The sequence below is a fragment of the Schistocerca nitens genome, chromosome 5 (assembly GCF_023898315.1).
Source record: "Schistocerca nitens isolate TAMUIC-IGC-003100 chromosome 5, iqSchNite1.1, whole genome shotgun sequence".
Classification (NCBI taxonomy): Eukaryota; Metazoa; Arthropoda; class Insecta; order Orthoptera; family Acrididae; genus Schistocerca; species Schistocerca nitens.
Window position 1 is genome coordinate 800393715 of NC_064618.1, and position 12904 is coordinate 800406618.

The window sequence follows — 12904 nt, forward strand, 5'->3', positions numbered from 1 at the left end:
TTGAAGAGAATATGTACAAACAAATCCACAGTACATCAACTGGCGTGTTACCCTTACATTTCTAATAGTTCATAGGTCACTTACACAAATCCATTCTAGGCAAGTAGCCCCAAACACTTCACCTAATTCAGATTCATATATTATATCACTGTCATTTGGATTCATAGCCAAGATACTTTCTCTTCATTATTTCTTAGCCTCAACACTTTCTCTTAAATAAAAATCACTTGGACATCCTATGCTCAATGAACCAAATCCACAGATATGAACCATCACTTTCATTATGTCCAACAAATCACACTTTGATAACTACTGCCTCTTCCACAGAAAGAACAAGAAATCTGTTCTGTATGTGATGGATCTGTAGTGATGAGCAGTCTCTCCACTAATGTACTGAAGATAATGTCAAAATATTCTTAGATAGGTATAATCCTCAAAACCTTGTGATATATCCTCTCATACACTTAAATGTTCCAAATTAGACTTGCTAACAAGTAACAAGGAACAGTGAAACCACATTCTCCACCAGTGCTTTACAAATCTTTCATTGTCTTAAAATGAGGAATATCCTCATTAAAATACTTCTCACATTTCTCAAAGGTGTACTATACCACCCATCCAACCTATGAAATATCCTGGTACATCACTGAATCATTTCTACTTTCAACTTCTTTCCATGTGGGTCATATCAAAGGGATCGAAATTGACCTGATCCACACTCTCATCCATTTTTCATGCCCTTTTCCAATCCTATAATAGGTTATATCTGATCACACAAGAGGAATGGCCATATGCAAAAACAAACACATCGTCTTCAAATCCATTCCAACTACTGCACACCCTTCAATGTGAGCAATGCCTCAACCGACTGACTGTCCACACAGACGAGAGGCCAAATTGTGGTAGAAGGCAAGATCTCTCAGGGTAGAGCAGGCTATTAATCACAACCAAGGTTGATTTCAAGGGATGCTTTGCAATCCTTGTCATTTGAGTGTCTCCACCTCCCACTACCAATTTCTGTGAATTACAAAGGTAGGAACTGTCCCACAAACCACCAACACATCCTTCAGTACTGCACTCCTCCTGGCTTCCATCTTTACTAGTTCCTCTTCCACCAATCTTCCACCTCTCCCACTCTGTATCCCCCGCCCCAATTCCACCACCATCACCATCATCATCTCTCTCTGTCCTCAAATGAGCAAATGAGTTCTGTTCATAGGCTATGGGGCTTCCTGCACACTGTTACCTTAGAGGTTTCCCTCCATTCTGCCAGCCCCCACCTCACCTGAAACACCTTCCCTTCTTGAGATTCCTTAAAAGGTGCCGAGATCATCATGTCATCCTGAAATTCATCAGGGTACGGCCTCAAATTGATATGAAAAGAGCAAGAACCATTTACTATCAGGCCAGTCATGCATTATTAAGGGAGAGGATACAACACCTCCGGAGCTTCATAGACTACAACAAAAGGCAACTGTACAGCATGCATTTATGGCTGTCAACTACGTTATCAGCGAAGGACTGGGATAACATCGCCGAATAACCCACAACCAGGCCTGCATGGAGGAGGACTTGGTCAGTAGTCGACAAAAAAAGAAATTTGAGGAGCTAATGGGAAACCAAGGTTTTAGTCTCTCCCCGATGTTATTCAATCTGTATATTGAGCAAGCAGTAAAGGAAACAAAAGAAAAGTTTGGAGTAGGCATTAAAATCCATGGAGAAGAAATAAAAACTTTGAGGTTCACCTATGACATTGTAATTCTGTCAGAGACAGCAAAGGACTTGGAAGAGCAGTTGAACGGAATGGACAGTGTCTTGAAAGGAGGGTATAAGATGAACATCAACAAAAGCAAAATGAGGATAATGGAATGTAGTCTAATTAAATCAGGTGATGCTGCGGGAATTCGATTAGGAAATGAGACACTTAAAGTAGTAAAGGAGTTTTGCTATTTGGGGAGCAAAATAACTGATGATGGTCGAAGTAGAGAGGATATAAAATGTAGAATGGCAATGGCAAGGAAAGCGTTTCTGAAGAAGAAAAATTTGTTAACATCGAGTATAGATTTAAATGTCAGGAAGTCGTTTCTGAAAGTATTTGTATGGAGTGTAGCTATGTATGGAAGTGAAACGTGGACGATAAATAGTTTAGACAAGAAGAGAATAGAAGCTTTCGAAATGTGGTGCTACAGAAGAATGCTTAAAATTAGATGGGTAGATCACATAACTAATGAGGAGGTATTGAATAGAATTGGGGAGAAGAGGAGCTTGTGGCACAACTTGACTAGAAGAAGGGATCAGTTGGTAGGACATGTTCTGAGACATCGAGGGATCACCAATTTAGTATGGGAGGGCAGCGTGGAGGGTAAAAATTGTAGAGGGAGACCAAGAGATGAATACACTAAGCAGATTCAGAAGGATGGAGGCTGCAGTAGGTACTGGGAGATGAAGAAGCTTGCACAGGATAGAGTAGCATGGAGAGCTGCATCAAACTAGTCTCAGGACTGAAGACCACAACAACAAGAACGGGAAACAAACACCACTCACAGCTAAGTCTGGATACAGCTCGTACCGTGGTTAACATCTCGACACAGACCATCAGTGAGGCAGCGACGTCAGTTCTGTCCAAAGGATTAAACTTAGCAGTTATGCCCACAAAGATTCCCACAGAAGAGAGCATTCAATCTGTGGGGGCATCACTCCACCAAGTACCACGTGTCGAAGCAGAAAAGATAAAGCAGGAAACTGTAAGAAATTTACAAACAGCAAAACCACCCAAAGGCAATATCACACATGAAGAAAAACAGGCAATAAAGGAGCTCAGGAATAACAAGGATACTGTGGTCCTACATGCGGACAAAGGAAACGCTATGGTTCTGATGGACACGTCTGAATATGAAAAGAAGATGGGCGAACTGCTAAGCGATCCCGTTTACAGAGTACTAAGGAGTGACCCGACGGCAAGGATAGGCAGAAATACGAAGGCCCTCGCAAAGGACTCAAGAATTGTTCCTGACACAGCCAGGAGACTAATCACCAAGTTGCCTGTTCCTCCTAGAATCTACTAACACAGAGCAGGTGATAACCAAAACTATCAGACCTGAAGTCTAATGTTCCCAACTGACAGTGACCATATGGTTGAAATCAGTCATGCCTAATGAAACAAATTATTACAAATGGAGGCATTATTCTTCCTTCAAACCACTACTGTTGCAGAAATTTGTGATGTTCATCATGGAGAACGGAAGGAAAGTTCGGGTTTAACACCCCATTAAAGTCACTAGAGATGGAACAAAAGTTCAGACTAAACAAGGGACAATCAGGAAATCAACTGACTTTTTGAAGAAGCAGTGCCAGTGTTTGCCTTAATTGATTTATGTAGACTAGAGAAAATCAAAATCTGGATGGTCAGTCATACATCTGAACATCAATCATCATCATAAATGAAAGAAAACTGCTTTGAATATTGTGCCACCTCAACCAGACAATCATGGTGTAATACCCAAATTTCAACAGGCAGGTAACAACATGAGAACTGACGGTATGTTCCACTGTACCAGTTATTAGGGTTTCTTCTTGTCCCATTCACAAATGGAGTATGGGAAGAATGACTTTGAATGCCTTTGTGTGCGCCACAATTATTCTAATCTTATCTTCACGATCACTATGTGAGCGAAACATGGGGGATTGTAGTACATTCCTAGAGTCATCATTTAAAGCCAGTTCTTGAAATTTTGTTAGTAGACTTTCTCGGGATAGTTAACATCTATCTTCAAGAATCTGCCAGCTCTATTTCCTCGGTATCTATGTGACACTGTCTCATGAATCAAACAAATCTGTGGCCATTTGTGCTGCCCTTTTCTTTATATATTCAATAACCCATTAGTCCTATTTGGTATGCGAGCCTCACACTTTAGCAATATTCCAGAATAGGTCGCATGAGTCAAATACTTTTCAGAAATCAAGAAATACTGCATCTACCTGACTGCCTTGATTGTAAGCTTTCAGTATATCATGTTAGAAAAGTGTGACTTGGGTTTCCCATGATTGATGTTTCAGAATCTCAGCTAGTTGGCACGGAGGAGGTCATTATGTTTGGGGGAGGGGGAGGTGGGTTGGAATTTTATTTGTCAGCACGAATGTCAGTAGATAATGAATACAAGTTATGCTGCATAAGAATTGTTCAAGGCTTAATACAAGGAACTGTCCAGCACTCAAATAACATAACTTAGGGGAGCCACATAGCACTTAAGTCCATATTTCAACCCAACTCCTTCTACATACAAGTGCAATACCTTAACCAATGTACTACTTTGCCCAAAATGTCAGTGAAATAGCAACAGACGCAATAATAGGAAGAATTCTGAATCACATTGATTGGGAATATGAAGCAATGCAAATGGTTAAGAAATGCATAAATATACTTCCTTGCTTGCACACTATGACATAATGTGTACAAAATTATAGTAAATTAATATTACGAGATCAAAATTTCATTCCTTAAGACATTACATAACATAAAATTCAAGATGCAACAGAATTATGTATTTGAATATGGGTAAAAGTTATCATCATTTTTACATATCTGTCTGGCAGTGAACACTACTTCTATATGGCGTCTAATGACTTACCCACATAGGAGAAAGGTACCTCAAGATATATGCCTTGTGAATGACAGAGTTAAAAAACATGACAGCAATCATTAAGAAAATCATACTCACTCATGATGAACCTTCAATGCATTTGGTATTGGTCTCTGGATATCAAGGTGATCAGACTGAGCCTTCTTCAGCAGGTGTATCCAGATACATGTCACTGCCATCTGATGTGTGCAAATGGCCTTATTGAAATCTGGGACTGGTAATGACTCTTTCTCAGGGTAAAGCAGATCATAAAGCTTCAGCACAGGTAAAAAGTTATTTAGCTGCAAAAACAAACATTGAGAGATAGGAAATATATTTACAGTACAAAAAGGTGTATCTACTACAAACAGTAGATAAGATTTGAAATGGTTGGGCACCTGCACAGTATCATATCTACAAATCTCATGTCCCTGTAGGGAGTTAAAAAGACATAAAACATAAAGGCTGTAAACATGTGTGCCCCTACACTTGATGCACTTTATTTTAAACACTTTAAGGTTAAAGGAGACCACTCATCAAAAAGCAGAAGTGTTGAGGTGGGAAGGCTGAGGGAGAGGGAGAGGGAGAGGGAGAGGTAGAGGGTGAGGGAGGGGGAGTAGTAGGGGGATGGGAGGAGAACGGGAAAGGAGAGGGAGGGGGAGAGAGTGAGGGTGAGAGAGAGGGAGGGGGAGGGGAAGTGCAGGGAGAGGGAGGGGAGGGGGAAAACGGAGGGAGACAGTGAGGTAGGGGACAGAGGGAGAGCGAGAGAAACGCAGGAGGCAGAGAAAGAGAATGGGTGTGGGTGGCTATCAGCTCAGAGGGGTGGCTGGTATATGGGCTGGAACAACTGTAACAACCAATGAGAAGTACCGCACACTGAAGGCAACGTGGAGACTCAAATTTGGAGGGGGTGAATGGATGGAGGAAGGGGAAACTGTGGAGGGTGCTGGGACACTGTGTTACATGAGATTGACGCCAGGACAATTATGGAGCAGAGGATGTGTTGTAAAGATAAAGCCTATCTGACTATCGATTTTGGTCAGTAAGATCTATCATTTAGCTACAGCTCTTCTCACCAGTTCTGAAAAAGTGGAAAGTGGAAAGATGATTTTTAACTCTTGTACAACATCTATGACAAGCATTTGTTCAGTTGTTCTGGGTGTCACAATACACACTTTTGATAGTTATTTTTGTGTCTCTTTCCGCTAAAGCAGTATAATATTATTACTGAATAAATATGAGAATCCAAGTTCAAATCACAAGTTGTAGAGTCAATTTAGGATATTGGCAATGTCCATCTGAAGATTTACCAGCTAGGTTTCATGCTTCTCCTACTACAAATAATAGACATTTGTTTTGAGGAAAATAAACTGGCTCTTGTACTTGCTTAGTTCGTCTAGAAAATACTACCCATATGAATATAATGGACAAAAAGCCAAAGTTGCACATTTTACTTTAATTTACTTGACGATTCATTTTGGGTTGGGATCCATCTCGGATCATCCAGATAGTCAAAACAGTATTTCCCAAAATATATGAACCCTGTCAAGATAACAAACATATACATAGAATAATGTGCAAATGAACAGTTACACAGAGCATACAGATACAGTTATCACATATATCAGAGCATACAGATCTCTACATACCCTGTAACTGTTCATTCGCACTATATATACACATGTTTGTTATCTCGACATGGTTTTTAATTTTGGAAAATACCACTTCGATTATCTGGATGATTTGAAAACAGGCCCCGACCCGAAATTAGTCATCATGTAAATAAAAGCGAAATTTGCAGCTTTGGTATTTTTCTGTCGTACTGTATAACACAAGTTGCGGCGCTGCAACTGCTCCAGAATGCTGGAAGTTCGTGTTACATGTACATGCAACTAGAAGCAGCATCAATGACTAGCATGGCAGCATGGAAACACAATGTAAAAATAAAGTCAAATTCAATACTTAAGGAAATAAGTAAAGATGGAAAAAATTCTGCCATATTTGTATTTCAGTGCTTCTCCAGGCAGCATACTATTTTAAGATGCCAGAATGTCCAAAGGTAAATGTATCAGTACACAGAACTAACTTAAATCAAAATTCCATTTTGAAAGTAAAGCTTTCATAGATGAAAAAAAGTAAATAAGGAATTATATACAAATCCTACAGCAGAAAATTACTTCTGACTTAGAAAGATAGAGCATTGTTGCTGAAATGGAACACCTAACAAAGTTTTCACCAATTCACTCACAGGAAGGTTTATATAAATTATTTCTCTCATTTTTACTATAATTTGAAAAATTTTTCAGCTAAAAATATGAAGCATTTCATAAAGATTTATTCACACTGTCATAGGCATGAAAAATAATTGATATATTTTAGTAAACAGAAATCTAGCTTTTTTTCTCTAACTATATTTACAATCAGCAAGCTGATGCATGATGTTTTCATAAATGTAGTTTCTTGACAATTACATTAACTGAAACGAGGAACTTCAGAGAAAGAACAAACACAAATATTTTTAAAATTAAATAATATGATATCCAACACAACAGCACCATTTATGTGAAGTAGTACAGAGATTGTTAAACTTTGATGTAGATGGATTGTTTGTACTTGGGGCATTCAAAAATCTTTAACACTACAATTTTTTTTGTGTTCACAGGAACCATTTACCAAACAACTGAATACTGATTATATTACAAGTACTCCCTGCCAATGTCTATGCACTTTTTCCATCATTTTGCAGCTTCAGTGTTTGCATAGAAAACAATTTTCTGAGGATATACTGGCACCACTGGTGGACAACTACATGAAGTTTGTCACTGGTGGTGAACTTCTTATCCCAAATGACTTCTTTCATTACAGCAAATAGGACGTAGTGACTAGGAACCATATCTGGTGAATAGGGAGGATGTGGCAGCACAGTAAACCTCACTTCACACTCAGTGTCAATGGTCTGGTGACTAACATGTGGCTGCACATTGCCGTTTTGGAGCAGAATGCCATGGACCCACTTACTATGGCAGCACTGTGGAATGCATAGGCGGAAATAGTGCAGTGAACTGCAGTACCGATCACTGCTGAGTATTGTATTGGGAGGAAGCCAATCCACAGTTTACCAGCAGTTTCCCTTCCTCTACCACAACGAAGTCACAATTTGTTTCTGCATGAATAGTCCTGGCCACGACAGCAGGGGACGGGGGCTTCCCATATCCTTCCACTGCACAGACTGATGTTTCTTTTCTAGAGTCTTGTGGAAGAACCGTGACTTGTCGACAGAGACCAGATGCTCAAAAAACTCTGCTGTATCTGCACTGTACTGCTGCACCAACTGTTGACACATCTCCACATGCTTCTGTTTCTGTGCAATGGTGAGGTAATGGGCAGACACTGTGTACACACCATCTTCAAATCTTTATTTGGGTATTGTTTGGGCATTGTTTGGTTTGCGTGCAGTTACTGGACGCCAATTGCTTTTTTGTGTTTCTCAGCTCAGTCCCTGCCATCTATGAACCCTGACACCCAACAAAACATGGATCTGTGACTCGGTGCTGTTTCCCCAAATATGGCTGTTACGCTCTTGTAGATATCTGAAGCAGTCAGTTGTTCCCTGCAGAAAAACCACACTGTTCACCACTGCCCATGCTTGTCTGCGTCCATGCTGTCTTATCGATGACCACTGATGTACCCACAAGCTGAAACAAGTGCAGCTGCAATGTGTCATCTGTGGGAAGCAGAAACACCATCTTGTGGCAGTAGACAGTACTACAGTCCATCTTCATGCATAAATCGATATACATTTCAAACTGTTACTTTGCAGGAATTATAGGAGGAGTGTCAATGAATATTGAACAATATGGTAGGTCCTGTGGATCAAGTGCCACAGCAAATGGTGAAAAATGGCAAATGAAACAAACACCACATAAACAGGTGTAGGAAGGAGAATTTTCATGGTGGGTAAGAGAATGAGACAGAAACAATGATGAATCAATAGAATCAGGAACCATAAAAGGGGATGTGGAAATCGAGGACATTTCTCTAGGAGATAAGAAATCTAAGAAACCCATCCCCAGTGAAAGGTCAGGAAACATCAACCACCTAAACAGCCCTGAACTGTACCATGGAACACAATGAAGTTACTGTGAGAAGAACTATGCAACATCTAAGCAACTAAGCAGCCAACCACAGTATTTGGAGGAGCGTTATAGTATGACAAATGTTACAATGACAACCTCTATTGTTACACCATACATTCCGTAATATAGTGAAGTATTTTGCACTGTTTATAGAAATAATCATTTCACAGCTATCTTGTGTTTTTGTGAATTTACACTGAGATCATGGAAATTTGAAATCTGATGAAAACTTACACTGTTCCTCAAATACGAGGGGCATTCCATCTCAGTTTATGCTTTATTTTTTCCATCAGTTATCATGCGTTATTTGATTAATTACAGTGCAAGTATGTACCACATTGGTCTAACCATAGGTGGCAGGACAATACCAGCACGGTACAGCAGTCACTACGTGTGTGGACAACATGAAGTGTGATCATTAAGGAGTGTTTACACCCTCCTTTGGTAGAAATCACATTGTCCAGCATTGTCCTTGTTGATCACACTCCACGTTGTCTGCTCACATAAAGACAACAGTTGGGAAAATGGGCTGTACTGTGCAGGGATTAGACTTCTAATGATTGTCCTGCCACCTATGGTTAGACCAAAGTATTACATACTTGCAACTGTGATGATAAGTCAAATAGTGCATTATCACTGACAGGAAAAAATAAAATGTAAATCAACATGGGATGCCCCTTGTACAATACAGATGTGACTTTGTGGCATTAATTCTACTTGTGGAGAATCTGATAAAAATGTACTTTAGTGGCTACACATCCACATTAACTACACTCCTGGAAATTGAAATAAGAACACCGTGAATTCATTGTCCCAGGAAGGGGAAACTTTATTGACACATTCCTGGGGTCAGATACATCACATGATCACACTGACAGAACCACAGGCACATAGACACAGGCAACAGAGCATGCACAATGTCGGCACTAGTACAGTGTATATCCACCTTTCGCAGCAATGCAGGCTGCTATTCTCCCATGGAGACGATCGTAGAGATGCTGGATGTAGTCCTGTGGAACGGCTTGCCATTCCATTTCCACCTGGCGCCTCAGTTGGACCAGCGTTCGTGCTGGACGTGCAGACCGCGTGAGACGACGCTTCATCCAGTCCCAAACATGCTCAATGGGGGACAGATCCGGAGATCTTGCTGGCCAGGGTAGTTGACTTACACCTTCTAGAGCACGTTGGGTGGCACGGGATACATGCGGACGTGCATTGTCCTGTTGGAACAGCAAGTTCCCTTGCCGGTCTAGGAATGGTAGAACGATGGGTTCGATGACGGTTTGGATGTACCGTGCACTATTCAGTGTCCCCTCGACGATCACCAGTGGTGTACGGCCAGTGTAGGAGATCGCTCCCCACACCATGATGCCGGGTGTTGGCCCTGTGTGCCTCGGTCGTATGCAGTCCTGATTGTGGCGCTCACCTGCACGGCGCCAAACACGCATACGACCATCATTGGCACCAAGGCAGAAGTGACTCTCATCGCTGAAGACGACACGTCTCCATTCGTCCCTCCATTCACGCCTGTCGCGACACCACTGGAGGCGGGCTGCACGATGTTGGGGCGTGAGCGGAAGACGGCCTAACGGTATGCGGGACCGTAGCCCAGCTTCATGGAGACGGTTGCGAATGGTCCTCGCCGATACCCCAGGAGCAACAGTGTCCCTAATTTGCTGGGAAGTGGCGGTGCGGTCCCCTACGGCACTGCGTAAGATCCTACGGTCTTGGCGTGCATCCGTGCGTCGCTGCGGTCCGGTCCCAGGTCGACGGGCACGTGCACCTTCTGCCGACCACTGGCGACAACATCGATGTACTGTGGAGACCTCACGCCCCACGTGTTGAGCAATTCGGCGGTACGTCCACCCGGCCTCCCGCATGCCCACTATACGCCCTCGCTCAAAGTCCGTCAACTGCACATACGGTTCACGTCCACGCTGTCGCGGCATGCTACCAGTGTTAAAGACTGCGATGGAGCTCCGTATGCCACGGCAAACTGGCTGACACTGACGGCGGCGGTGCACAAATGCTGCGCAGCTAGCGCCATTCGACGGCCAACACCGCGGTTCCTGGTGTGTCCGCTGTGCCGTGCGTGTGATCATTGCTTGTACAGCCCTCTCGCAGTGTCCGGAGCAAGTATGGTGGGTCTGACACACCGGTGTCAATGTGTTCTTTTTTCTATTTCCAGGAGTGTACTAAAGGTACCACATTGCTTCAAACCAAACACAAGAAAACAACAAGCATTAACGGCTATATTTTCCACAACATTTGCTACAAACTATGTGAGCTGCAGATTTTCCACAATTATCACTGAGTATCTAGGAACCACTCATTTTTAATGTCAAGAGCTAAAAGAAATTACCTGAGGCACTTTATACCTATATAATTTTGTCTCAAGGAGTACCTTCCTTTCAGGGGTTAAAGATCTTCTAAACCAATAACAGATAAATTGACAAATGTGAAATACCTAGTCTGTGAGAGTATTATCAAATTCACTTCAGGCTAGACAACTTACCATTAAAATACTGGACGTTTTTGCAAATGCATTCCATGTGTATCATCTGGATGAATCCTCACATATTTCTCTGGCGAGCATTGTCCTAATGATTCAATATTATCATCTACTACAGTCACACATTTAATAATACCTTTCACTGGCTGATGTCCCATTTCGCATATTCTTACAGAAACCTACATTCTCCAAATACCCTAACTGATGTAAGGCCACAATGCTGGAACAATTTGTGTGTGTTCTATTTATGTACTCCGAACAAGAACTCAAGATCTAAGGCCGAGCTACATCATTCAGCTTCTTTTCTAAGTACCGGTACATATCTACTGGTCAATGTTTTCTATACACGGTGTCTGGTTATCTTTACTCAGAACTATATCTGTTAATAATAACTACAACCATTTCACTGATACTAATTCTCCCTTTGGCACTAAAAAGCTTTCTTTTCTATAGAAATTCAAGAATATTTTTGACATTTTTACGTGCTGTTTCTGCTGTCAACTGTTTTATATTATCAAAGACACAAACCACTTTCTTCATCATCTTTCAACCATTCCCGTCGCACTACCTGGCTACACCTGTTCACAACTATTGATGCCACCTCCCTATATACCAACAACCCAGATGCACATAGTCTTGCTACTATTCAACACTACCTCTCCCAACACCTTGTTGACCAGAAATCCATAACCTCATTCCTTTTACACTTGACAAATTAGATTCTTACTTGCAACTACTTCTCCTATGAGGGGAAGATAAACAAATCTGTGGCACAGTTATGGGCACTCACTTGGTACTCTACAAAACCAACCAATTTATGGGCCATTTAGAGAAAACTTTCCTAGCCACCTCTTGTGTGGTTCAGGTTTATTGATGATATTTTTACATTCTTAACTTGGAGATAGAACATTTTATCCTCATTCCTCCACACCCACATCTTATAACTCAACTGTTTCACCTTTTCCTTCTCAGCTTGGCATGCCACCACCTTGGACATTGATTTCTGCCTGTCCGAAGGCTCTGTAAAAACCTCTGTGCATATCAAGCCCACACACCGTAAATAATACTTCCATTTTGATACCCATCAGCCTATCCACACTAAAAAGTCTCTTCCATACAGACTGGCCATCCATGGACAGTGCATCTGCAGTGACAAGGAATCCCCTGCCCAGTATACTGTAGGTCTTAATACCTCCATTGACGAGCATTACCATCCAAAACAAGTTAGCAAACATATCTCCTGTGTCATATTTGTACATGCCCCTAATCCTCCAACCACCCCCATGAACCGTCTGCAAAGAAGCACCACACTTATTATCCAATATCACCCTGGCCTAGAACAACTTAAACCATATATCTCACTAGGGCTTTGACTACTTATCACCTTGCCTGCACAAGAGGAACATCCCATTCACAACCCTTTCCACCCTCTTAAAGTGGTGTTTGGCTACCCACCCAATCTATGAAATATCCTGGTTCATCCTTATGCCACATCTGCTTCAGACTGCTTGCCACATGAGTCACGCTTCTGTGGAAGTCACTGGCTGAAGACCTGTCCTATGCGCCACCCAGCACATCCTATACTAGTCCTCTGATAGTACTGTCCAATCCTATCTGAAGAAGGGCCACTTATGAAA

General features: G+C 41.7%; 1 protein-coding gene across 1 annotated transcript in view; it reads right to left on the bottom strand.

The window, feature by feature from the left end:
* The window catches only part of LOC126259200 (mediator of RNA polymerase II transcription subunit 23), a 177091-nt gene that overhangs the window by 83076 nt on the left and 81111 nt on the right, over positions 1 to 12904 (bottom strand). Inside the window, exon 8 of the mRNA XM_049955791.1 lies at positions 4719 to 4921. Within this exon, the coding sequence (XP_049811748.1) occupies positions 4719 to 4921 (203 nt within the window). The remainder of the gene's footprint in view (positions 1 to 4718; positions 4922 to 12904) is intronic.